Below are 26,277 nucleotides of genomic sequence, written 5' to 3' on the forward strand. Positions count from 1 at the left end.
CGATTAAATAATTTTAAAGCTGTGATTAACTCAATTAAAATTTTTAATCCTTTGACAGCCCTATTATTTTGTTTTTGGTATGTATCGTTGTTTGTTTACCATTTGTCTGTTCACTCGTGTTAAATAAATAAAAAGGGCATGCGGGGTTGGAATCACAAAAAGGCTGCCATGCCGATAGGGGGCGAGTTTTCCCAAGTCCTTACTAATTAAATCGCCTTTAATCACAAGAAGAAGAAGACGGCACTGTAGTAACAACAGTGATTGAAATGTGCCTGACGTCTCACCATTACCTACGATAGAAATGTAATAAAGAATTAGAATGTTGCTTCATATTGTAAGTATATTAACACCGCCACCCTGTTGGAAATGACAAATGTTCTTCGTTTAAATTCAAGGAGTCGAGGCAACCAAATGGACGACAGCCACAGAAGATTCTTGCAAGCGCTAATGCGCTGTGGCATTGTTGATGAACGAAGTGCCAAGCAACTCTTTCAGAGATGTTGTACTGTACATAACAGTGAGTTCCCGTCGTAAAAGTTAACGACGATACTTGTAACTTAACAGGAAAACTGTCATTTATTGGTAATCCTTCTGTTTACTTCACCACCTGCAGCCTCTTTCTGCAAAACTAGTGCTGTTCAGCAAAATAAATATTTCTTGTCTTGAAATGTAAATGACATATGAATGCAACGGCGTAGGTTTGGTCTTAATATTGGTAGGGACGATATCAAGGGCGTAGGTTTGGTCTCAACATTGGTAGGGACGCTATAACAGAATAACCTGCATGTACACTTTTTGCTGGGGACGATTAAAAAGTTTTAATAAAATTATTTTCCTGGGAGAAAGTCATTTTTCAAAATGCTTGCTTCATATAAAGCAAATTTATAGTGGTTGTGTTTTTTTTGGTGGGGCGGGTTAAAAAAATGTTAAATATCAACTGCAAATAAAAATATTCTTTTAAGGATTGATAGAAAATACATACATTTTAGTTAAGGAATTAATGCACAAAATGCACAGCTGGATTAACTTTAACAGTAGAAAAAGTACAGGAAGACACGTCTCTAAGCAGCTTTCTACTCGAGTTTTACAGGTTAGCAAGTTCACACAGTTTAATATAATGCTAACGCTGATGCAGTTCGGACTTTCAGTTGCAAAATTAGTGGTGTGTTCCCCACCTTCACAACATTGACATCTTTTTACTAGGGCTGTCAAACGATTAAAATTTTTAATCGAGTTAATTACAGCTTAAAAATTAATTAATCGTAATTAATCGCAGTTAATCACAATTCAAACCATCTATGAAATATGCCATATTTTTCTGTAAATTGTTGTTGGAATGGAAAGATAAGACACAAGATGGATATATACATTCAACATACGGTACATAAGGACTGTATTTGTTTATTATAACAATAAATCAACAAGATGGCATTAACATTACTAACATTCTGTTAAAGCGATCCATGGATAGAAAGACTTGTAGTTCTTAAAAGAAAAATGTTAGTACAATTTATAGAAATTTTATATTAAAACCCCTCTTAATGTTTTCGTTTTAATGAAATTTGTAAAATTTTCAATCAAAAAATAAACTAATAGCCCGCCATTGTTGATGTCAATAATTACTTACACAATGCTCATGGGTGCTGAAGCCTATAAAATCAGTCGCACCCAAGCGCCAGCAGAGGGCGGCAAAACTCCATAAAACACAATTAACAAGTGAGCGTTTCACTGTACAGTCATTTAAATCTGTCTGAGCGGGGCATCTGCGTTAATTGCGTCAAATATTTTAACGTGATTAATTTAAAAAATTAATTAACGCCCGTTAACGCGATAATTTTGACAGCCCTACTTTTTACATTACATAAAGTGGCTGCTGCTGGCCGAAAAAACCTTCTAATATCCCTCCTCTTCAAAGGGGGCGGAGGAGGCGGTATGTCGACATGTATTTTTGTCGGGATTGTGTGAATGTGGGGTTTCTAGTCATCAGCCAATCAAACGTGCGTTTGAAGGAGAAAAAAATGGACCAGCACGTTCAGCAAATGAAAAGGGGTAAACGTAAATCCGAACATAATGTAGGGTCAATTCTATCCTTACAACTTATGGGAAGACAATTTAAATTACCTATATAACTGAACTCATTATATAATGCAAATAAGTTTGCTTAAAAGTTGGTGGGGACCTGCTATATTCTCATCCTACAGCCTCTATCCGAACCAACTCCCAGTTGTCTAATCCATTCAGACTGCAGCGTGGTACCCGCCAGGGGTGTCCTCTCAGCCCCATGCTATTTGACCTGGTTATTGAACCTCTCGCCATCGCCATCCGTAGCCGCGATGACATCACGGGTATATGGAGAGGCGGCATTGAACATAAGGTCTCGATGTATGCAGACGACCTTATGCTCCTTGTCTCAAACCCGATCACTTCTCTCCATTCGGCTCTATCACTACTTAATAACTTCAGTCAACTATCTGGGTATAAAATAAACTTAGAAAAAAGTGAACTGTTTCCAATTGGCAATATTATATCTGCTTCAGGCTTTACTAATTTTCTATTTAAAATTGAAACTCTCAAAGTTTCCTACTTAGGCATCACGATGACCCGGAAGCACAAAGACCTTTTTAAAGAGAACTTTTTAAATTTGGTAACTCAAATCAAACAAACACTTACACAATGGTCACCACTCTCTATGTCCCTCATTGGGCGAATAAATTCCATTAAAATGACCATTTTACCAAAATTCTTGTACTTATTTCAGGCATTACCAATTTTTATTCCCAAAACCTTTTTCGATCATCTGGATTCGATTATCTCTTCTTATATTTGGAAAGGAAAAAGGGCTCGTCTTAATAAAACTCACCTACAAAAGACGAGGGCTGCCGGTGGTCTTGCTTTGCCTAATTTCCGTTTTTATTATTGGGCGGCCAACCTGCGGGGTCTCACATTCTGGTCTCACTTTCATAATCGCCCAGATCCTCCTGACTGGGTGGCAATGGAGATGAGATCAGCGGACGATGTATCCCTGGCTGCATTGATTGGCTCCTCTCTTCCACTCTCAACCAGATCTTTAAAGAATCCAGTAGTCAAACACTCAGTGAGGATCTGGTCTCAGTTCCGAAAGTTTTTCGCTTTACGTGACTTCTCACCATCAAGCCCAATATTACATAATCATTTTTTCAAACCTTCACTCAATGACCCCGCCTTCAAAGAGTGGAGTCAGAGGGGAATAGAACACTTCAAAGATTTATTTATTGGTAATAATTGGGCAACATTTCAACAATTACGCAACAAATTTGCACTTCCACAGTCAAATTTTTTCCGTTATCTACAAATTCGACATTTTATACTTTCTAACTTACCCACCACGCTAAGCTCTGACAAGACTATTGTTGACATAGTTCTTTCCTCAAATCCAAACCAGAGGAGGCATGTCTCTGTGTTTTGTAGCATGATGTTGGCCCTGAAGACTGCATCTATGGATAGAGTCAGGGCGGAATGGGAGGAAGACCTTGGTACCCCCTTTTCTGAGGAAACATGGTTATCCATCTTAAAACGAGTCAACTCCTCATCTCTGTGTGCTCGTCATAATTTAATCCAATTCAAAGTGGTACACAGAGCTCACATCTCCAAAAGCAAACTGGCCACTTTTTATCCTGACATTAGCCCACTTTGTACCAAATGCAATACCTCAGACGGCTCACTCTTTCATATGTTTTGGACTTGTCCTAAACTTGGCAAATTCTGGACAGAGGTTTTTCATTCCCTCTCACAGATTTTGACAGTGAGGGTGGAACCGAACCCCCTTATTGGCTTATTCGGAGTTACAGAGGACTCAAGACTATCCTCTGAACAGCGCCGCACTCTAGCGTTTGCTTCCCTCCTGGCTCGTAGGTCGGTCCTCCTAAGGTGGGTGGACCCCCTCCCTCCCACACATACCGAATGGCTGACGGCCTTAATGACATGCTTGAAAATTGAAAAGATCAGATATTCTCTCCATTATTCTAATGGTAGATTCTTACGTGCCTGGGGACCATTTTTAAACATTTGTCAGTCCTCTTAAGCCCTTGGCATTCCACAATCTGGCAACTCTTTTGTTTATTGTATTGATATTTATTATCCAAAACTATTACTAAAACTCAATGTTCAATGGTCACGAAGTTCACTGGCAGTGACGGGGATTAATTTAATGGTTTATTTTTGTTGGTTTTCTTTTTCATTTTATTTTATTATTACTGTATTATTATTCTTTTACTTATTTGTGTGGGTGTTGAATGTCAGTCCCGCTTTTCATCGCATTTTGTCTTTTCCTTTTTGAACTGGAAACCCATGCACAACTAGTGTGAAATTTTGGAAAATAAAAGAGATTTTGATCCAAAAAAAAAAAAAAAGTTGGTGGGGACAATTTGAGCATCTTTACAAGTTGGTGGTGTTATGTCCCTACCGTCCCTATGCAAACCTACGCCCTTGGACGATATAACAGCATAACCTGCATGTACACTTTTTGCTGGGGATGGGACATTAATAAGACCAAACATATTTTGTGAATGGTGGTCAGGGCTACATTTCTCACCAATATGAACCTAATTAATTGATAGGCTAAATGATTAATGCAATATAAACCTGTATTGACATATACTAACTTTCACACTGCAAATTTATAACGTCTTAATCTGATAATTTTTGTTAAATCTAGTCAAATAATTTTCTCAATTTTTTTACAAGTTTTTCTTTTAAGATCAAATATACAAACTTTTTGCTTAAAATAAGTCTGTTAAGCTTATTTTCAGCTATCTGTTTTTCTTATTTCAAGAAATCTCAGTGAGTAAAATCGACTTGAAGCACTGTAGCAGTTTCAAAATTAGTGACGTGTTCCCCACTTCCACAACATTGACGTCTTTTTACATTACTAACAGTGGCTGCTGGCGGGAAAAAATTCTAATATCCCACGTCTTTGAAGGGGGCGGGGGAGGCGGCATGTTGAATTTCTGTCGGGCTGTGAATGGGTGTGTGTGTGGTGGGGGTTCAAGTCATCAGCCAATCAAACGTGCGTTTGAGGGGAAAAATGGACTGGCACATTCAGCAAATGAAAAGGGGTCAGTGTAAGTCTGAACATAATGAAAGTACTGTAATTCACTTAATAATGGTAGGATCAATTCTATCCTGACAACACATAGGAAGACAATCTAAATGACTGAAATCATTCTATAATGCAAATAAGGTTGCTTAAAAGTTGGTGAGGATAATTTGAGCATCCTGAAAAGTTGGTAGTGTTATCTTCCTACCGTCCCTATGCAAACCTACACCCTTGTATGAATGTATAATAATATGTAATTTTTGTTTTGTTTTGTTCTTTTTCTTCAGTTCCTACCCCGCCGCGGTTTGAAGACTTTATTGAGACAATCAACTCTAATTTGCCCATCTTCATGAAAATTCGAAAAGGAATGTGTGAAGACAGTGGTCTGCAACACTATGCTTTGGTATGTGGTATATCCTCAGTCCTACACATGATTAAATGTAATTGTTTCATACAACATTCAGAAAAACCAAGCTACTGTCAGCGCATTTTACATTTTTAGCTCATTAAGCCAAATATAGAAGATATCTCTCACTAAAAACTGAACTTTTGACTCAAATTTAATTATTATTTAAAAATCCTTCATCTTTTGGCTCGTATACATCAAGTTAGAATCAATAGAAGGATTTATACTAATACAGTGGTACCTCTACATACGAAGTTAATACGTTCCAGGACTTTGTTTGTAAGTCGAAATGGTGGTATGTTGAGCAGAATTTTCCCAAAGCACCCTGGGACCAAAGCACACGGTCCCATTTGAAGCCTGGGACCGTCAGATGTTTGGTCAGATGAGACCAAGATTGAGCTTTTTGGAACCAAAGACTCTAAGTGGGTCTGGCGTTCCACGAAAGATGCGCATGCTGCAAAAGCACCTCATACCCACTGTGAAGTATGGGGGTGGGTCAGTGATGCTGTGGGGCTGTTTCGCTTCCAAAGGCCCTGGGAACCTTGTTAGGGGGCATGGCATCGTGAATTCTTCGAAATACCAGGACATTTTAAATCAAAATCTGTTGCCCTCTGCCCGAAAGCTGAAGATGGGTCGTCACTGGGTCTTTCAGCAGGACAATGACCCTAAACATATGGCCTAATCTACACAGAAATGGTTCACCAGACACAAAATCAAGCTCTTCCTATGGCGATCTCAGTCCCCAGACCTTGTTTTGTTGGCAAAAGGGGGTTGTACAAAGTATTAACGCCAGGGGTCCTAATAATTGTGACACACATTATTTGATGTCAAATAATTATTTCTTTATGTGGGATTTTTTCCCCACTGAATAAATGCACTTGTATTGAAGGTTGGATTTTTCTCTTTTTTTTCCATTAAGGTCCCATATTATTTGAATTAAAAAAAAACATATTAGAAGCTAAAAAAACACATCTTAACCAGGGGTGCCAATAATTATGGAGGGCTCTGTATGCCGTAAAGTAGTCAGCACATTTGTAGGTTTTTTTTGTGTGGCATGGTTACTGCCACCCTCCCCAAAGTTAATTCGTTTCGGTGAAAGCGATACAGACCCCCTCAAGATATAAAAGAGGTGTCATCCAACTAGTTGTCAGTTGACATATCGACATATGAAAATATTCTATAAAGGTTGAAAAGTTACCTATTGTTGCTTTAACTCAAATTCAATAACAATACAAAAATCTCTATAGATAACGCACTTGATTTAGGGCACACTCCCATTGCGACTTATCTTATGCATGAAACCGTTTAATATATTGGAGAATTGCTTAAGTGCCTCGAAAAATATTTTTTACATTTAAAAAAAAATGGTTTGTAATAAATGAAGGATCAAGAATTGCTTGATCGGGGGGGGACGGTGGCTCCTTTGCTGGGCGGCGGGAGGAGGGGTGGGCTATGCATGGCTCCCCTGCCCGCCCTCCCTCCCCGGGCTGGCTGGGTGGGGGCCGTGGCCCTGGGTTCTCCGCCCGTCTGCGTGGCTGTCGCGCGCCCGGTGGGGCTTGCGTGCTGCTGGATGTGGTAGGGCATGCTCGGGTTGGGGGTTCCGGTGCCGGGATTGGCGATGCGGCGGCGTAGGGTTGGTCGCCAACGGGCTTACACTCATAAGAGATTCACACGATTACTGGGTTCTAGATCACAGAACTGATTTGTGTACACTCTACCCCTTTCAATCACTTAGCTTATAGTCTTATAGACACCCCCAACCCCATTCTCCTCTTTCACTGGCCAATTGGCCCCCACATGGTGTAAACCGGAAATACATCTCGCTGACGATAGCACCAGCATATTAGTAACTAGTAGTGATGCACGATAATACATTTTTCAACCGATATCGAAAACCGATAATTTCCTGCCCCTTCCACCCGATAACCGATAATGTCAAGCCGATAATTCTATTCAAATATGTATTTAAATTTTCAAAGTATATAAAGATCAAACGTTACTGTGCAAAAATGTAATTTAGTGCTATTTTTTCCCACACCAAATGTGTACAAGTAGTAAATTCTAACATCTAAACAATGGCAATGACATTGTGTAATGGTAAACTTTTGGCAACAATTACTTAGAGAGTAAACACCCAAATTGCACAAAAATGCCTTTAAAAGTAAGCCATTCCTAACATATATCACATTACTACACTGCAAAAACACCTTCTTAAAACTAGCAGAATTGGACAAAACTGTTGATTGCGCACATTTGGAGGCTAAATCAAGTATATAATTATCGGATTGCATTATCGGTTGAATTTCGTTTTATCTGGATTATCTGTGAGACATCATAATTGCCATTATCGGCCGATAATTATCGGTGACAGATATTATCGTGCATCTCTAGTAACTAGTTTAGATTTTCAATGTATTTCTTGTTGTTGTTTGTGTATGTGTTTCTTTTCTTTCTTCTCTTGTATTTCTTTTCTTCTGTCCCCCAATAATCCCTTCCTGTTCGCTGCTTTGTCATAATAAAAAGGTATTTTGAATTATCACAATGGGAGTATGTCAGACTCTCCATGTGAAACATTAAAACTGTTCAGAATCCGGGCACTTAGACTTCCATTCTCTGTGTCAAACAGCTGAACAGGACAGGTTTTTAAAAAAAAAAAAAAAAAAAAAAAAAAAAAAAAAAAAAAAGAATTGCTACATGAATCCAATCGTGAGTTTTTGCGCTGCTACAGTCTGAATTAACATGTTTTAGTATTCATAAAGATCTTGCAGGGTTGTGATTAACCACTTTGCTTTGACTGTTATCCATCCAGGTGAACATGGTTGAAACGGAGGTCACCAGAATGGCTTCCGACTACACTGTCCATGAACTGGAGGTTTTCCGGAAAGTAGTGAGTTCAATCCTATACAGTAAATTTTTGGTAGCACTTTTTAACGATCTTTATTATCTATAATAACTAACGCATGCTTAAAAAAGGACAGATGCATATCAGGGTGTTTTCTGATAAAATGTGTATTTCTCATGGCCAGATGGACCTGGTCGTGCAGTCGGAAACTGGCCGCGCCTACTCCACCGACATTCTTAATTTCACCTCCACCCTCACCAAAAGAACAAAGACGAGTGAAACAGAAAAGCTGCTCAATCGATTTGTGCGTGACAACTGGCTCATTGAGGTAAGCGCAACAATTTAGCGTTACGGTAACACATGGTTTAAAGTGGAAAAATATAATTTGACTGAAACTTTAAAAAAAATAAAAAATAAAAAAAAGCTGAGATTAAACAATGTGGGAGATAATAGTATCGAAGGTGCTTAATTCAATTGAGGTAAATCAACCTGTACGGAGTTTTCAGTGTGTGTATTTCAATAACTAGGAAATGTAATTTCTGGAGAAATTGCATGAGGACGCTCTGCTGTCCCTTTGTTCCTAGAAATTTTCAGGTCATTACCTTGTTAACTCATTGGTGGCCATTGACGGCGCTAGATGTCCAATCCATGGTGACTGGGAGGGGTGTCCTCCTACAAGCCAATAAATGCCCTATTACAACTAAAACTATCTTTATTGGGGGAGCGGGGGTGATTTTTTGTGTGTTTTTTTGCAGCTTTTCATGGGCTTTTATTCCAGCAGTTTGTCGTTTTTTACCTATGTTTTGCGAGGGGTTTTCCCCTAGAGTGCAGTTTTTTGCGTTTGTGTATTATATTTTGTGTATATTCTTTTGATTTTTTTAATTTTTCATGGTTTGAAGTAGGGCTCAACGATATTGAAAAAAAAACTGACATTGCGACTTTTGGAGGGTTTGTGATAAATGTTGCGTTATTAAAACTAGAAGAATTTTCACCAGATGATTTGAAAAGCTGTTTGGGAAGACGTTTTTGAATCACCATGACCACATTGTATTCATGCAGGGAACCTGCGTGATCTTAAAACGTCTTAAAAGCAGTGAATTTATGAATTTGGAAATAATATCTTAAAAAGTCTTGAAAAAGTATTGCATTTTCATTTATGGGTCTTAAACTTAATGATGTGCAGTCTATCACAAAAGTGAGTACACCCCTCACATTTCTGCATATATTTAAGTATATCTTTTCATAGGACAACACTGTTAATTTAATTTTTTTTAAAATTTGTTAAGTTAATTTATTTTCAACTCAAAATAACTCAAAATGTAGCCATTAATATCAAAACCCCTGGCAATAAAAGTGAGTACACCGCATGGGAACTACGTACAGTACATCCCTAAATGTCCAAATTGAGTACTGCTTGTCATTTTCCCTCCAAAATGTCATGTGACTCGTTACAGGAGTGCTGTTTGCATTGCTGCAGAGATTGAAGAGGTGGGGGGGTCAGCCTGTTAGTGCTCAGACCATACGCCTTACTCTACATCAAATTGGTGTGCATGGCTGTCACCCCAGGAGGAAGCCTATTCTGAAGACGGTACACAAGAAAGCCCGCAAATAGTTTGCTGAAGACATGTCAACAAAGCACATGGATTACTGGAACCATGTCCTATGGTCTGATGAGACAACGATTAAATTGTTCGGTCCCAATTGTCTCAAGCATGTGTGGCGGCGACCTGGTGGGGAGGACAAAGATAAGTGTGTCATGCCTACAGTCAAGCATGGTGGTGGGAATGACCCCCCTCTCCCCACCTCTTCAATCTCTGCAGCAATGCTGACAGCACGCCTGTAACGAGTCACATGACATTTTGGAGGGAAAATGACAAGCAGTACTCAATTTGGACATTTAGGGATGTGCGTAGTTCCCATGTGGTGTACTCACTTTTGTTGCCAGGGGTTTGGATATTAATGGCTAAATTTTGAGGGTTTTTTGAGGGGAAAATAAATTAACTCTATTATATAAGCTGCACACAGACTACTTTTCATTGTGTCAAAATGTCATTTTTTCAGTGTTGTCCCATGAAAAGATATTAGACCTGAAATGAATACTTGAGCAACTCGAGTAACTCGAGTTTAAAAACTGATCCGAGTAATATTATTCACCTTGAGGAATCGTTTAATTTTGCCAGCATCACGTTTTGCCTGGACTACTTTTAATGCGGGACAACGCGCTGACGTCACGTGCGTAGAGGAAGAAGCAATACAACAAAAAAAAAAACCTTACCGCAGCCGACAGCTGCTACAAACTACGCCGACGTTGCTAAAAACTAGCCCGCATGATGCTAGTGTCGTAGCAGGTAGTGTCCGATGCGTCTCATAGATATCGCATGCATTTAGGACTAGATGCAAAATGACAGACTTGGCCGTGTCTGGGCAGCGTTAGTAAACAGCCGCCATCTTTAAGCAGTAGACTTCTCAGCGCTAATAAATATAACATTACTGTCACTCGCTCACGTAACGCAAGCCCTTCGGAGGGCTAGGTTTTTATTGATTATGACCACTGTCGATGCGTGGCTAATGTGTCTTACATACAGGCTTTATTTCATGTATAAAAACAGCACTGTACAGTGATGAGGGTGTAAAATAAAACCTAATAAAGCTAACTGTCATTTTTAGGTCAGTAGTCATTGCTCAATAAAACACCAAGTAGCACTGGTCCCTAATGTGCTCCAATACAGCAGGTCTCATACATTTATTTTGAACACTGCAAAAACTCAAAATCCTATCAGTACTTACAGTTTAGACTAACTTAATACTTAACTAGAACTTAAAAATAGCTTGACACAAATAGAAATTTAATTGAAACACGTGGGAAAAATACGTAGCCTTCAAGTGATCTGTGTTATAAAGTGTAATTACATTTTTAGGTGAGAAATTTTTTTTTAAAAATAAGATCTAGAAGTTTTTTGAGTGAAAGCAGTGATTTTTTTTTTTCTAGTCACAACTGAGATGCAATTGTTGGCGTTTTTCAACAATGTACATAAAAAACAAAGACATTGATTGACTGAAAGTGGTTCATGGTTGGATTAAATGTATTTTTTTCTCATGTATATTTATAATTGCTCTTTACCTAAAAAAATGTTTTATCTGATTACTCGATTAATCGATAGAATTTTCAGTCGATTACTCGATTACTAAAATATTCGAAAGCTGCAGCCCTAAAAGATATTGTTAAATATCTGCAGAAATGCGAGGGGTGTACTCACTTTTGTGATACACTGTATGAAACTTCTCCATGTCTAATTTCTCCTCAAAAGTGTCCATTTTCATATCGATTAAATAACGTAGCCTAAATAAATAAGCAAGGCAGAGGAGCCAATCATTGAGAACGCAACGCAGCCCCTTCTCATGTCCCGTCCCGCGGCATTCCAGTGTCATGACGGAAGTCCCGACAAAATGTCATGCTCTACACTACACAGATTTTTTTTTCACACCATTAGAAAGATGGGGAAATGTAAATTCAACGAAGCGTAATTGAGTAAACAATCCTTTCGCCTTTGGCTCAAACCAGTGGATAGCAGTGCGTTCGATGCATTTTGCATGGTATGCTGAAAAAAAATTCAGCTGGGTACAATGGGCATGAAGGCGCTAGACTCCACTGCTAAATTGTCCAAGCACATAACCTCAATGAGAGGAAAGAAACAAACTCCCTCCATTGTCAGCGTTTTTCAATCTGCCTGTATAAGACACAGCCAGCTGCTCATGAGCCTGAAGAGACAGAAGCTGAAACTAGCCAGCAAGCTGCTAATGTTAGCGAAGTGACAGCAGCTAACACTAGTCGGTTAACTGCTAGTGCTACAACCCCCTGCATCCCAGCCCAGCTACGATTGCTAGTGGATTTACAAGAGTGGATCCACGCACATCCTTGGGTCCACAGCAACCACGAAAGCAGAGGCGTTGTGGTAGCTACGCTAAATGCTAATGCTAACGCAAACGCCTGTACTTGGCCCGTGGTCTGTGTCTGCGCTGTAGTGGTGTCGCGTGAGTAACCTATTCAATACGTTGCATTCTTACATCCTATACACATTCCACATTTCCACTTTCGAGAACATAAATTAACATAAATTCACAGATTTTGTTTTTCTTTGCCGATATGGCTGTGAAATGGGTATTACGCTTTAAAAAATGGTTATGAGCAAAAGTTCACGCGTTAAGAAACCCCCCAAACAATCACATGTCCTGTGATGGGGCTATTGTGCGTGCGCATGTTGCGATGGCGATGTTCAAACAATGTATTGTGCAGGCCTAGTTTGAAGTTTTTTTGGTGGGTTTTTTATATGAATTAGGCTTTATTTTTAGCACAGCAAAGCTAATATACAAACAATATCACAAGACAGGATTCAACAACAACTGTAACAATTACTAATGCTCGGGAAATTTATCATAGGGCTTCTCTATAGAGCAGACATGTCCAAAGTGCGGCCCATGGTCAAATTTCATCTGGCCCCCAGCCTCTGTCATAAAATCAATAACGTCTGGCTCGCACACAGACTTAATAAATTGGTCAGCAGTACTGCTACCAGCATATGAAGTAGCTTACACACTAAATACTGCTTTCATTTACCCACTAAAAGGCAGCAGCACTCTAAGCTACATTAGCCGGTGTTACCGTTTACTCCCAATTTTCTAAAATGGCGACAATCAACAACAACAACAAAAAAATAGAAAGTTGACTGTGACGGCCGACGCTTGAAGGACTAGTGGAAATTGGACTATTTCTTCACTGAAGTATGCAACAACTGTGCATGCGTCGTTTGCAAAGAGACAGTCGCTGTTTTTAAAGAGTTCAGTGTGAGGCGATATTACTAGGGCTGTCAAACGATTAAAATTTTTTATCGAGTTAATCACTGCTTAAAAATAAATCGTAATTAATCGCAATTCAAACCATCTCTAAAATATGCCATATTTTTCCGTAAATTATTGTTGGAATGGAAAGCTAAGACATAAGACGGATATATACATTCAACATACTGTACATAAGTACTGTATTTGTTTATTATAACAATAAATCCACAAGATGGCATTAACATTCTGTCTGTTAAAGGGATCCACAAGAAAGACTTGTAGCTCTTAAAAGGTAAATGATGGTACAAGTTATACTAATTTTACATTAAAACCCCTCTTAATGTTTTCGTTTTAATAAAATTTGTAAAAATTTCTATCAAAAAATAAACTAGATACACTAAATACACCACAAGGTGTCAATGGAGAGTTTTAAATTAGATTAGAAATCAAGCCAAATAGTGTGTTTTGTCCCTCAACTGATGCCGTAGTTTCCTGTTTACTGGTCCATCCATTGTAATTCACGTCATTTGAGTGCTGGCTCCACAACATGCTTGACCTCTGATAGTTTGTCTATTGTGAATAAATATTGCCATCCAATGTATTTGTTGAACTAGACGAAATGTTTGCATAGAGTTTGACCAAACTCTTGAGTAAGTTTTATGTGTATGTGGCATAGCTATTTTGATTGGGAATGCCAGTTCTCTTTGCGCTGTTGTTTAACTGTGTGAGAATAGGGCCTCATTAATACAGATTGAAGCACTTTTCTTTTTGTGAACATTATTTTTTGAGAGATATTATTTTTGTTGTGCATTCACTAAATGATACTTATGTTTGTTGTGAAGGAGTTGCCGAAGTTTATTCCAATAAACGGCGCGGTCCAATGAACGCCTGTGTCCACTCGCCTTTTATAATATTTTGATATAGAATTATCCGAGGCACCTTGAAATGCACTCGGCGCCAACATGTTGTTTACTCACATGATGCTGGAGTGAAAGTTACGGCCTGCCGAGAGCCGCAAGCTGTATTAATGTTGAAGCTGAATGTGCTAATAAAGAAACAAAGTGCCAGCACGTCGCGTGTGTTTTACCTTTGTTAAGAAAAAGCTAAAAACAAGACACCTTTCTCTGCCTCTTAGTTCTCAAGTGTGTCATTGTAATCTGTTAGAGGCAAAAACAAAACATGCATTGATTGAACACATGACCAAAAACTACAACAAACGAGTAAAGCGGGTCATTCCGCGCATGCGTTAAATGCGTTAAATATTTTAACGTTATTAATTTAAAAAGATTAATTACCGCTCGGTAACGTGTTAAATTTGACAGCTCTAGATATTACCAAACAAGACACGCTGACATTTACGAGAAGATTACAGGGAAGATGAGTGAAGCAAATGTGACACAAACAATGGCTTGCTAAAATTTGCTAAAAATATATTGTTCTACGTAAAGGTCGTCAGCCAATGTCCGTGCCCCAAATTTTTACCACACAAAATCTGGCCCCCTTTGCAAAAAGTTTGGACACCCCTGCTATAGAGAATAGTAGGTCCCCAGCCCTTAATTTCCCTGATGATCTGCGTCAATGTTGTGATGGACCGCTGGCGCCCCCTGCTGACGGATTTCCGTCATTACAACGGAGGACTTTAACCCTTGCGGAAATCAGAACATTGTCTTCAATTCACCCAAAGATTGATAGGATGATTGCACAAAATCAAGACAGATTTATATCCAAGGTAAAATGACTTCAGAACTGATAGGCAGATATGGTAATACTAAAGCACAGTGCTTAATCGCATTAACATAAAAACAACAAAACAAACACACAGGAAAAAAAATTGTTGCAGGTTTTGGTGTGTTACAAATTGCTGTCATACGTGTGTGAGATGTAAATAATACTCATTGATGTCAGACAGAAATAAACTATTTTGTAATTCTTTATTCTGTGCAGAAAAGGGGTGAATACTGCCTATCCACTAGGAGCATCATTGAGATGGCCCAATACATTCGCACTATGTATCAGGACCAGGTCAAAGAGTGTTGCATCTGTCACAACATTGTGTTCCAGGTCTGCCAAAAAACCTGTCACCAAGTAACCTTTTAACTCCATCGCCGATTCGCCGCCATTGACGGCGATGGATATCCAATGCATTTGAACTGATGACACTGAAATGTGATAATTCAGTGCCAATCTTCCCAATTCAAATGCATTTGATGTTTGACCTTTGTGTCAAACCAACAGGTGAAAAGATTCTTTAATGTCATTTTTCAGGGCCAAATTTGTGAGAACCCAACATGTGGCATAAAAATACACCTTCCTTGCGTGGCCAGATTCTTCCGAGGAAAGGCTGAGCCTCGGTGTCCTGCTTGTAATGACATTTGGCCTCATGGAATACCTGGTATGTATCCTTTTTCTTTTAAATACACACAAAATACAAGCTTACTTATATTGAAAACATTGGTGCATTGTAGTGCTGCAAAGATTACTCGATTAACTTGAGGAATTCGATTACAAAAAAGCTTCGAATCAAATTTTGCTGCTTCGTGTCATCATTTAATTAGAGCGGCGTTGTAAAACTTAATAAAATTGCTGAATCCAGCTGCTCCCTGTTAAGACCAGCAGAAGGTAAGTTTTTGTTTAGCTAATATGTTTTTCTATGCATTCATTATTTAGTTTATGGGTACTCTATATTTGGCCGGTTTTTGTGAGAATACGTGTTTGAACAATTTAAAAGCATTTAAAAAAAAAAAAAAAGTTAACATTTTATAACATTTAAGAGATTGTTCGATAATATCTGAATCTTTGGATAATATCGTGCACTGTGGATGATGATAACTTCAAATGTTTTGCAAATTTTTACTGGGAAACTTTTCTGATATTGCTCCACTATTTTTCTGCGCAACGTTGGGGGAATCTATGATCATCTACCTATCTTGGCTTCTGAGACACTCTGCCACTCTACGAAGAACAGTAGTATGAAAAAATATCTGAACCTTTTGGAATCCCTTACATTCCTGCATAAAATCACCATCAACTTTCATCTGATCTTTGTCAAAATCACACAGATGAAAAATCAGTGTCTTGCTTAGCTAAAATCACCCAAACATTTATAGGTTTTCGTATTTTAATGAGGTAGGTATGCAAACAAGGAGGGGTAAAATAAGTAAGTGAACCATCACATTTAATATTTTGTGCTGCCCCCTTTGGCAGCAATAACTTCAACCAGACGCTTACTGTAGCTCCAGATCAGTCCGGCACATCTATCAGGACTAATCTTGGCCCATTCTTCTCTACAAAACTGCTGTAGTTCAGTCAGATTCCTGGGATGTCAGGCATGAATTGCAGTCTTTAGGTCATGCAGCAGCATTTGAATGGGGTTCAAGTCTGGACTTTGACTTGGCCACTCGGAACGTGTATTTTGTTCTTGTGAAACCATTCTGAAATTGATTTACTTCTGTGTTTTGGATCATTGTCTTGTTGCAGCATCCATCTTCTTTTTAGCTTCAACCGTCTGAAAGCCAACCTCAGGTTTTCCTGCAAAACATCTTGGTAAACTTTTGAATGCTTTTTTCCATTAATGATTGCAAGTTGTCCAGGCCCTGAGTTAGCAAACCAGCCCCAAATCATGATGCTCCCTCCACCATGCTTCACAGTGGGTATGAGGTGTTGATTTTGGTGAGCTGTTCTATTTTTCCGCAACACATGATGTTGTGTTTTACTCCCAAACAATTCAACTTTGGTTTCATCAGTCCACAAAATATTTTGCCAACGCTTTTGGGGAGTGTCCAAGTGCCTTTTCGCGATCATTAATTTTTTTTTTTTTTTAGACCGCAGTGGCTTCCTCCGTGGAGTCCTCCCAATACCCCATTCTTGGCCATTGTTTTGCATATAGTTGATGTGTGCACAGAGATATTGGACTGCGCGAGTGATTTTTGTAAGTCTTTAGCAGACACTCTAGGGTTCTTTTTTTTTTTTTTACCTCTCTGACTATTCTGCGCTGAACTCTTGGCGTCGTCTTTGGTGGACGGCCACTCTTTGGGAGAGAAGCAACAGTGCCAAACTCTCTCCATTTGTAGAAAACTTCTCTGACTGCCGATGAACATCCAGACTTTTAGAGATGGTTTTGTATCCTTTCCCAGCTTTATATAAATCAACAATCCTTGATCGCAGGTCTTCAGACAGGTCTTTGACAGAGCCATGATGCACATCAGACAATGCTTCTCATCAAGACAATACCTAACAGGTTTGTGTTTTATAATGGGCAGGTTTAAACCACTCTTCAGTGATTGGGCACAAACCTAACTTAAATTGTTTTGATCGGGTCCGATCACGTCATTTTAAAAGTATCGGAATCTGCAAAAAATATCGGACATGCCTTTTTTTATATATATATGTATATATATATATATTTAATTAAATCGTTTTCTAATTGTATTTAACGTTACAAACATAATGTGTTACACTCTTCCAGTCTTTAGTTTAAGCTTAAAGTAGGGTTATCGAATTTATCGCATTAACGGCGAGAATTAATATTTTTTATATTTATCACGTTACAATATTTAACGCAATTAACGCATGTGCTGCACGACCCACTCAAGCATTGTCGCGTTCAATCTATAATGGAGCCGTTTTACCCATACAGTATATAGAGCTAAAAGGCAGCGTACAATGAGTAGAGTGAATTTTGGCAGCCTTTGGAGCCGTTTTTTAAATGGCTAAAGCCTTACAATCCCTCTCCTAACGATTAGAATAATCGTGGGACGCAATGTGGGGAAGAAAGGTAGTAGTTGATCTTTTTCTTAACACCCTGTATTATTTCCCAACGCAGAGAAGATATATCAATTGGTACCACAACGCACAGTCATGGTTGCACTTCCCATCATGCATTTGGGCAGAAGTTAAATTGCTACAGTATCATTTACTGAAAGCTCAACAAATACACTAGATGGCAATATTTAGTCACAATAAACAAAGTCACATTTATCCTTTAAGAATTACAAGTCTTTCTGTCCGTGGATCCCTCTCACAGAAAGACTGTTAATAATGTAAATGCCATCTTGAGGATTTATTGTCATAATAAACAAATACAGTATTTATGTACTGTATGTTGAATGTATATATTCGTTCAAGTTTTATTCATTTTTTTCTTAATGCATTGCCAAAATGTACATGATCGGGAAAAATTATCGGGAATTATTGGAATTGAATCGGGAGCAAAAAAAAAAGCAATCAGATCGGGAAATATTGGGATCGGCAGATACTCAAACTGAAACGATCGGGATCGGATCGGGAGCAAAAAAACATGATCGGAACAACCCTAGTAAGAATTTGTTTCAATTGCTCTTTAAGTCTCCTTAGGCAGAGGGTTCACTTGCTTATTTTCCCCTTTCTGTCATTATTTGCATGCTATCCTCATTAAAATTTGAAAACCTATAAATGTTTGGGCGGTTTTATTTAATGCAGACACTGTTTTTACATCTGTGTCAGATTTGATGGTAATTTTATGCAGAAATGTGAGAAATTCCAAAAGGTTCAGATACTCTTTCATACCACTGTAGTTTTTATCCTCAACCATGTTACCAATGGAACTAATTAGTGACAACTGGTTTTTGTGCCATTTGTTTTTTCCTTAAAATAATACATAATCTCAGTTTTTGATTCATCAACTTTTGGTGTTTTATCTATGTTCGGTTTTGGATACAAATATTGAAATTTGGCACTTCCACATCATTGCATTCAAGTTTTTATTCACAATTTGTAGAGCATCCTAAACTTTTCGGAATCTGGTTTGTAAATCGATTTTTTTCTTTGTCAATTCCAGAAATGGGAGAACCCTAAGGCTGAATCCAGCAAGTGAAGACCAAGGGATCATGCTCTTGTATTTGTTTGATAAAAAAGTATTTTTAAAGAAAGTTATTAGCTTTTTTCACCAAATGTTCATTTTATAAATATGTTAATTCCTTGCATTTTAGGGAATAAAGATGGAATAAACTTTTTACTTTTAGTCGATTTGTGAAGAAGAAACTCGACTTTTACTCCACTACTTTGGGCAACACTCAAGTCCATACATTTTTCCTCTTTATTGTACATATGAAATTTGACATTATTTTGCCCACAGTTTGACCAATGAGACGTTGCAACAGTAATGACATGACTCCATTTGACCAATCAACAAGGGGGAAGGTGGCGAGAATTTCTTTCCAAAACTCCCTGACATAAAGGTCACTCAGCAGCCAGAATTGTCTGTTTTTTTGTCGGGGGTATAAACCTCCCCAAACCACCGAAAGCACACACACACACTTAAATTTTTGACATTTAAAGGGTTCTGTGCTGCATTCAAGGAAGGTGGGATGTTGGGAGTTGTTAGACCTCCGACCGGGAAAAATACAATCGGAACGCCACTCTAATTTAGAGGTCCTCGTCGCGAAGTCTTGGGGAAAAAAAAAAGTACCGACTTCATGAGTCGCTTCAACCCGACGTCACTTGACAAAATGGTGCCCAAGACAACGTGTTGATGACACAAAAATGAAGTTAAATAAGGTGTCTTTGAGAAACCATGATTTTTCCTCATAATGTAAAATAGCTTACAGAATTTGTAGATGTTTTTATATTGACCTTCAACATTGCTGTCAAAATGTCTTTTGATGGCCAATATAAAAAAAATAACTTGTCGCGATCAGCCATTTTTGCTGTTTACATTACCTTGAACGCTTTGAGGTCGCAACTGGTACCATCCAAGTGGGACAAGTCCGACTTCCCACCTTCCTCGAACGCAGCACACAGTAGGGCAAATAAGTATTTAGTCAACCAGCAATGTTGCAAGTTCACCTATTTGAAAAGATTAGAGAGGCCTGTAATTGTCAACATGGGTAAACCTCAACCATGAGAGGCAGAATGTGGAGAAAACAAAAACAGAAAATCGCATTGTTTGATTTTTAAAGATTTTATTTCCAAATTAGAGTGGAAAATAAGTATTTTGTCACCTACAAACAAGCAAGACTTCTGGCTATCAAAGAGGTCTAACTTCTTCTAACGAGGTCTTACGAGGCTCCACTCGTTACCAGTGTTGTTAATAACGGCATTACAATATAACGGCGTTACTAACGGCGTTATTTTTTTCAGTAGTGGGTAATCTAATTAATTACTTTTCTCATCTTGGCAACGCTGTTACCGTTACTGAGGACGGAAAGGCATGCGTTACTATGCGTTACTATATTGGTCGAAAAGTCTGAGGGAGACGGACTCACCGAGATGACAGAGCAGAGCAGGAGTGGGGAGGAGGCAAGAAAGTTGTGACGCCGAGCAAACGCGATGCTAGGTAGCTCCAATAATACATGTTGTAGCCGATAGCTTACAAGCTACGCCCGCATGTTATGGTAGACATGGTAGATATCACATGTACTGTACATCGATATAACTAGATGCAAAATGACAGACATGGCACTAAATGAGTTAGTAGACAGCCGCCATCTTAAAGCAGTAGACTTTTTAGGACGGCTCTGTTGTAGAGAACCTTCCTTGCGAACCTAAGTAACTTTTTATCTAAAATACTTCTAAATTGGCAAAATCTTGACTTGAATCTATCTTTAAATGATGAAACAGTTTTAAAACTTTCATATGTCAAATGTAGAGAGAAGGGAACTAATGCAATAATGGGAGCAATTTTAACAACTTTTAACAGTTGATTCAGGGTAAAGGGTAAAATAGGGTAAAGAATTGGGCTCGGGCCAATTGTACCAAAAACCTTCACAAAAAACTTCAAAGTGTGGCCAATGTTTTTTTTTTTTTTTTTTTTTTTTTTTAGGAAAAGAAAAAAAAAAAGTAATTATCACCAATTACTTTGCCAAGTAACTAATTACTCTAACATTCAGGTAATTGAGTTACTAACGCAATTACTTTTTGGGAGAAGTAATTTGTAACTATAATTAATTACTTTTTTTCAGTAAGATTAACAACACTCTCGTTACCTGTATTACTGCCACCTGTTTTAACTCATTATTGGTATAAAAGACACCTGTCCACAACACCAGTCAGTCACACTCCAAACTCCACTATGGCCAAGACCAAAGAGCTGTCGAAGGACAAAATTGTAGACCTGCACGAGGCTGGGAAGACTGAATCTGCAATAGGTAAAACGCTTAATGTAACGAAATCAACTGTGGGAGCAATTATTAGAAAATGGAAGACATACAAAGACCACTGATAATCTCCATCGATCTGGGGCTCCATACAAGATTTCACCCCGTGGCGTCAAAATGATAATCCCAGATGTATGCACTTTTGTTGCCAGGGGTTTCGATATTAATGGCTATATTTTGAGTAATTTTGAGCAGAAAATAAATGAACTCTATTATATAAGCTGCACACAGACTACTTTTCATTGTGTCAAAGTGTCATTTTGTCAGTGTTGTCCCATGAAAGGATACGCTTATCTATAGAAATGCGAGGGTGTACTCAGTTTTATGATACACAGTACCTGCAAAATGAAGGATTTGTCGTAGGTTTTTGAGCTGTGGAACCAATTAATCGAATCATAATTTTTTCTTAAGGGAAATTCTATCTCAACATACAAACCAGGCCCTGAAACGAATTAAATTTGTGTGTGAAGATATCACTGTATATGGTTTAATATTGGTTCATCATAGCATGACATTCCCTTTAGCGCAGCTTCATCTAATGGAGACATATAACAAGACCCCAACCACTACTACTACTACTACTACTTTTGCGCCTTACAATGTGCTGCGCTCTAAATTGCATATGCAAGGCCATTCATTGGAGGTAAACCTTATACTCTGTTTAGGCATGTGCTGGTCACGGGTCTCAAGGTTTACCATGATATGAAAACGTTACAGTATAAAAACCACTAAAATTTTCTGTCATCCCTTAGTACGGTATTACCGTATTGGCCCGAATATAAGATGGTGTTTTTTGCATTGAAATAAGACTGAAAAAATGGGCGTCGGCTTATATTCGCGGTCTAGACATTATACCCATTCACGACGCTAGATGGCGCCAGATATTATTGAAGCGAATGCTGAACTGGAGGAGAAATATTCTGTCATGACAGATCTCGGCTACTCTCAAGTTTAACCAGTTTGCATTATTTTATTGCAGTGTTTTTTCTTATTCAGATTTGTTTCAAGACTACAGTTACAGTTAGACCCCACTTTGATGGTTCATGCAGTTATTGCAATTTTGTTGTTTTATCACAATAGATTGGTTTAATTACATTTCAAAAACCAGAAGCCATTCATTTATGAATGTGATTGCACATTAGTTTACATATTTAACTGTTCAGATATTAAGGTTTGAATAACATGCTTTTTCTCTGAAATATATTTTCATAATCATTTGTTTCAGATGTACTGTAATTATTTTCTGTATAAAAATTAATTTGGTGTTCAATCCTTTTTTCAAACTTGAGTCTTGAAAAAGAGGGGGTCCTCTTACAATCAGGGCAGTCTTATATTCGGGCTAATACCGTAGCTATTTTTTATGTCCCTAAAATGCAACGACAAATCCGTGGCTTGAAGTGGCAGCGCTCACCCTTCCCCCTCTGGTTTTTGCTCTATCTTGTGTCTGTCGCTGTGCTGTAGAATAGACACAATGGCTGAAGTTGTTGAAACTACACTTGAGCTTTACCCCCCCCTCAAAAAAGAAAAAGTCACTAGTATGGGATTACTACCGAAAAGAAACAGACAGCTTAGAGGAGGAAGGACGGCAAGACCTCCAACATGATTTCACTTTTATGTGACCATAATCCGTCACTTTACACAAAATTTAAGGTAAGTAAACGCTGTCATGAACGTTTCCGACCAGCTACGAGAGTTCACTCCAGCTGGTTTTGCGTGTCTAACGATGATAACACAAATACTATAACTTAAGCTTGTTAATGAGGCAGTTAGTGTGGCTAGTTAGCATGCCAATACGGCTAACTAGTTTACTCCCTACCATTACTGTACTATTGTAAGGTCCTCCGCCATTGTAAACATCTGTTCAAAACACATTTTCATAATACAGCCTGTGGTGGTTTTTCTCTCTGGTGACTTTCTTTTCTGAGAGAGGGTGTGTGTGTGTCAATAATGTGTAAATAATGATACGAGTCATACAAATACGCGCTCTGTCTCTTGCTCTCGTTCTCCATTCAAATTCAACTACCGTATTGGCCCGAATATAAGACTGCTCTAATTATAAGACGACCCCCTCTTTTTCAAGACTCAAGTTTGAAAAAAGACTTTTTGAACACCAAATTAATTTTTATACAGAAAATAATTACAGTACATCTGAAACAAATGATTATAACAATATATTTGAGAGAAAAAGCATGTTATTTTGCCTCATTCAAATCTTAATACCTGAACATTTAAATATGTAAACTAAAGTGCAATCACATTCGTAAATGAATGGCTTCTGGTTTTTGAAATGTAAATAAACCAATTTATTGTGATAAAACAACAAAATTGCAATAACTGCATTAACCATCAAAGTGAAGTCTAACTGTAACTGTAGTTGAAAACAAATCTGAATAAGGAAAAACATTGCAATAAAATAATGCAAACTGGTTAAACTTGAGAGTAGAAGAGATCTTTCATGACAGAACATCACTTCAATGATATCTGGCGCCATCTAGCGTCGTGAATGGGTTTAATGTGTAGACCGCGAATATAAGACGACCCCCACTTTTTCAGTCTTATTTCAATGCAAAAAACAGTCTTATATTCGCGCCAATACGGTAATTAGTATTAATAGTATTAATTGTATGTGTTTTACAGTGGTATGAAAGAGTATCAACCTTTTTGAATTTCTCACGTTTCTGCATAAAATCACCATCAAATGTGATCCGATCTTTGTCAAAATCACACAGATGAAAAAACAATGTCTGCTTTAACTAAACAACCAAAACATTTATCAGTTTTCATATTTTAATGAGTATCGTATGCAAACAGTGACAGAAGGGGAAAAAATAAGTACCGTATTGGCCCTGATTATAAGACGACCCCCTCTTTTTAAAGACTCAAGTTTGAAAAAAGACTTTTTGAACACCAAATTAATTTTTATACAGAAAATAATTACAATACATCCAAAACAAATGATTATAACAATATATTTGAGAGAAAAAGCATGTTATTTTGCTTCATTCAAATCTTAATATCTGAACATTTAAATATGTATGTATAAAGTGCAATCACATTCGTAAATGAATGGCTTCTGGTTTTTGATATGTAATTAAACCAATCTATTGTGATAAAACAACAAAATTGCAATAACTGCATTAACCTTCAAAGTGAAGTCTAACTGTAACTGTAGTTTTGAAACAAATCTGAATAAGGAAAAACATTGCAATAAAATAATGCAAACTGGTTAAACTTGAGAGTAGCTGAGATCTGTCATGACAGAACATCGCTTCAATGATATCTGGCGCCATCTAGCGTCGTGAATGGGTATGTTGTCTAGACCACGAATATAAGACGACCCCGACTTTTTCAGTCTTATTTCAATGCAAAAAACACCGTCTCATATTCGGGCCAATACGGTAAGTAGTATTAAAAGTATCAACCTTTTGGAATTTCTCACGTTTCTGCATAAAATCACCATCAAATGTGAATTGATCTTTGTCAAAATCACACAGAAGAAAAGACAATGTCTGCTTTAACTAAAACAACCCAAACATTTATTGGTTTTCATATTTTGATGAAGATCGTATGCAAACAATGACAGAATGGGAAAAAATAATTAAGTGAACCATCAGATTTAATATTTTATTTTATTTTGACACATTATTTGGTCATCCTCAGCTAAGTGAATGGTCATGTCACTTTTATTAAAAAAAAAAAAAAAAAGACAGGCTCCAAATGTGCGGGCATTTCAAGACTATAAATGCTGCTAATAATTTTCTTCATGATGACATACTTTGTTCTATCAATCCATCTCCTTTTTCCATTAGATGAGTGAGTGTGAAAGCTGACCTCCTCTTCTACTTCCGGAAGCTGCCGCAAGCTGGGTGACATGCGCAGTGCGGTCACAAATCACCACGGTAACCATCTTTCACAGCGAGCATCAGTGGCGTGCGATCACATCTACTTGGTCACAGCGCAGAGACATCCGCAGTAAGTTATCTTCTGTTTTTCCAGATTGCAGCATCTTGTTTAGAGGCTGAAATAACATTGTTTCACTGAATTAGGCTTTTCATCTTCATTTGATCATCATCAATCAGTGCAGCTCAGACATTCTCATTTACCTTGTCATTGACAGCTTTACTGGATTTTTTTTTTTTTTTTTTACTGTTGGCTGCAAAGGGTAGTGATGTAAATGCATCGGTTAGAGGAACTGCATCTGCATCCATCACACCAATACAGAATGAAAAGAAGGAAAATGAGCGCATTTTAGATGTGTTTTGTCAGTTCTATATATCCTATAGAATGTCATTGTGCCCGTTGTCTGAATGCACCGCCTTTGTTAATGTACAGTTGCTTCAATGCAGGATGTTCGCATTTGTACAATCATTCAGCCGGAACTTGGGAGGGTACAAAACACACTATTTAAAAGCTGGACAACATTTCCTTTATCACTTATCAGAGGAAAAATGGTGATTAATTAATCAGTGGGAGTCATTAACACCAGTTTTTGTGCCAGTGATTGCTTTAGCCCAGTAACAATGTCCAATGGATTTTTTATCATCACAGATTTTTGACATTAAACAAATCTGTTTTAGAAAAATACAGTTAAAAATAACTGTTTTCAAATGTGTTTTTCCACTTTCGTTATCATATTTCCTGAAAAAGGGGAGCCTGAGTTAAGCTATTCATTTACCACTAGATGAAGACTAGTATGCTTAAGTGTAGTGTATTGCATTTTGCCTCAATTTCTTTAAGACATGATTAACTCCTTGGCTACCATTGGTGGCAATAGGTGTCCAATCTAAAAATTATAAAGACGTCTATTAACGTTGGCAGTCCTCCCAGTTCAAATGTTTTAGTCGTCCATCCTTGTTGATGGTAGGCATGCGCCAATATGATTTGACGTTATGATAACCTAAAGCAAAAATACCGCGGTTTCACAGTATCATGGTATTGCAATTATAGCTGTGAAATGTGTTATTTTGAGATGTATGGGTTAAAAAAC

The 26,277-nt window shown here is 37.9% G+C and overlaps 2 protein-coding genes and 1 long non-coding RNA gene across 7 annotated transcripts in view; 2 read left to right on the forward strand and 1 right to left on the reverse strand.

Annotated features, from left to right (window-relative positions):
- Positions 1–25,205, forward strand: nsmce1 (NSE1 homolog, SMC5-SMC6 complex component). Of its 5 annotated transcripts, none has more exons than XM_057843077.1 (8): positions 1–334; positions 396–517; positions 5,362–5,477; positions 8,290–8,367; positions 8,507–8,650; positions 15,103–15,219; positions 15,424–15,550; positions 17,323–17,773. In XM_057843077.1, exons 2-8 carry the CDS (start codon positions 412–414, stop codon positions 17,340–17,342), a joined length of 708 nt encoding a protein of 235 aa, XP_057699060.1. In that variant the 5' UTR covers positions 1–334; positions 396–411; the 3' UTR covers positions 17,343–17,773. The 5 variants fall into 5 exon arrangements, 4 of the variants coding, with proteins under 4 accessions (XP_057699060.1, XP_057699059.1, XP_057699057.1 ...); XM_057843076.1 differs by lacking the exon at positions 17,323–17,773 and adding an exon at positions 25,100–25,205 and having other exon boundaries at positions 4–303; XM_057843074.1 differs by having other exon boundaries at positions 4–303; positions 17,323–17,771.
- LOC130920140 (uncharacterized) overlaps positions 25,090–26,277 on the reverse strand; it is a 5,696-nt gene continuing 4,508 nt past the window's right edge. The window contains exons 2-3 of the long non-coding RNA XR_009064109.1: positions 25,394–25,488; positions 25,090–25,308 (exon numbers count right to left, since the gene is read on the reverse strand). This is a non-coding gene — a long non-coding RNA (uncharacterized LOC130920140). The remainder of the gene's footprint in view (positions 25,309–25,393; positions 25,489–26,277) is intronic.
- LOC130920137 (neuronal vesicle trafficking-associated protein 1-like) overlaps positions 25,108–26,277 on the forward strand; it is a 28,186-nt gene continuing 27,016 nt past the window's right edge. Inside the window, exon 1 of the mRNA XM_057843078.1 lies at positions 25,108–25,262. Within this exon, the coding sequence (XP_057699061.1) occupies positions 25,162–25,262 (101 nt within the window). The 5' untranslated portion in view covers positions 25,108–25,161. The remainder of the gene's footprint in view (positions 25,263–26,277) is intronic.

The sequence above is a fragment of the Corythoichthys intestinalis genome, chromosome 8 (genome assembly GCF_030265065.1).
Source record: "Corythoichthys intestinalis isolate RoL2023-P3 chromosome 8, ASM3026506v1, whole genome shotgun sequence".
Lineage (NCBI taxonomy): Eukaryota > Metazoa > Chordata > Actinopteri > Syngnathiformes > Syngnathidae > Corythoichthys > Corythoichthys intestinalis.

Bases quoted from the DNA above. Each gene is read 5' to 3' on its own strand.
- nsmce1 (XM_057843074.1), top strand. The intron at 8,368-8,506 runs GTGAGTTCAATC...TCTCATGGCCAG, and splicing joins TGGAGGTTTTCCGGAAAGTA to ATGGACCTGGTCGTGCAGTC. The intron at 15,220-15,423 runs GTCTGCCAAAAA...GTCATTTTTCAG, and splicing joins GTCACAACATTGTGTTCCAG to GGCCAAATTTGTGAGAACCC.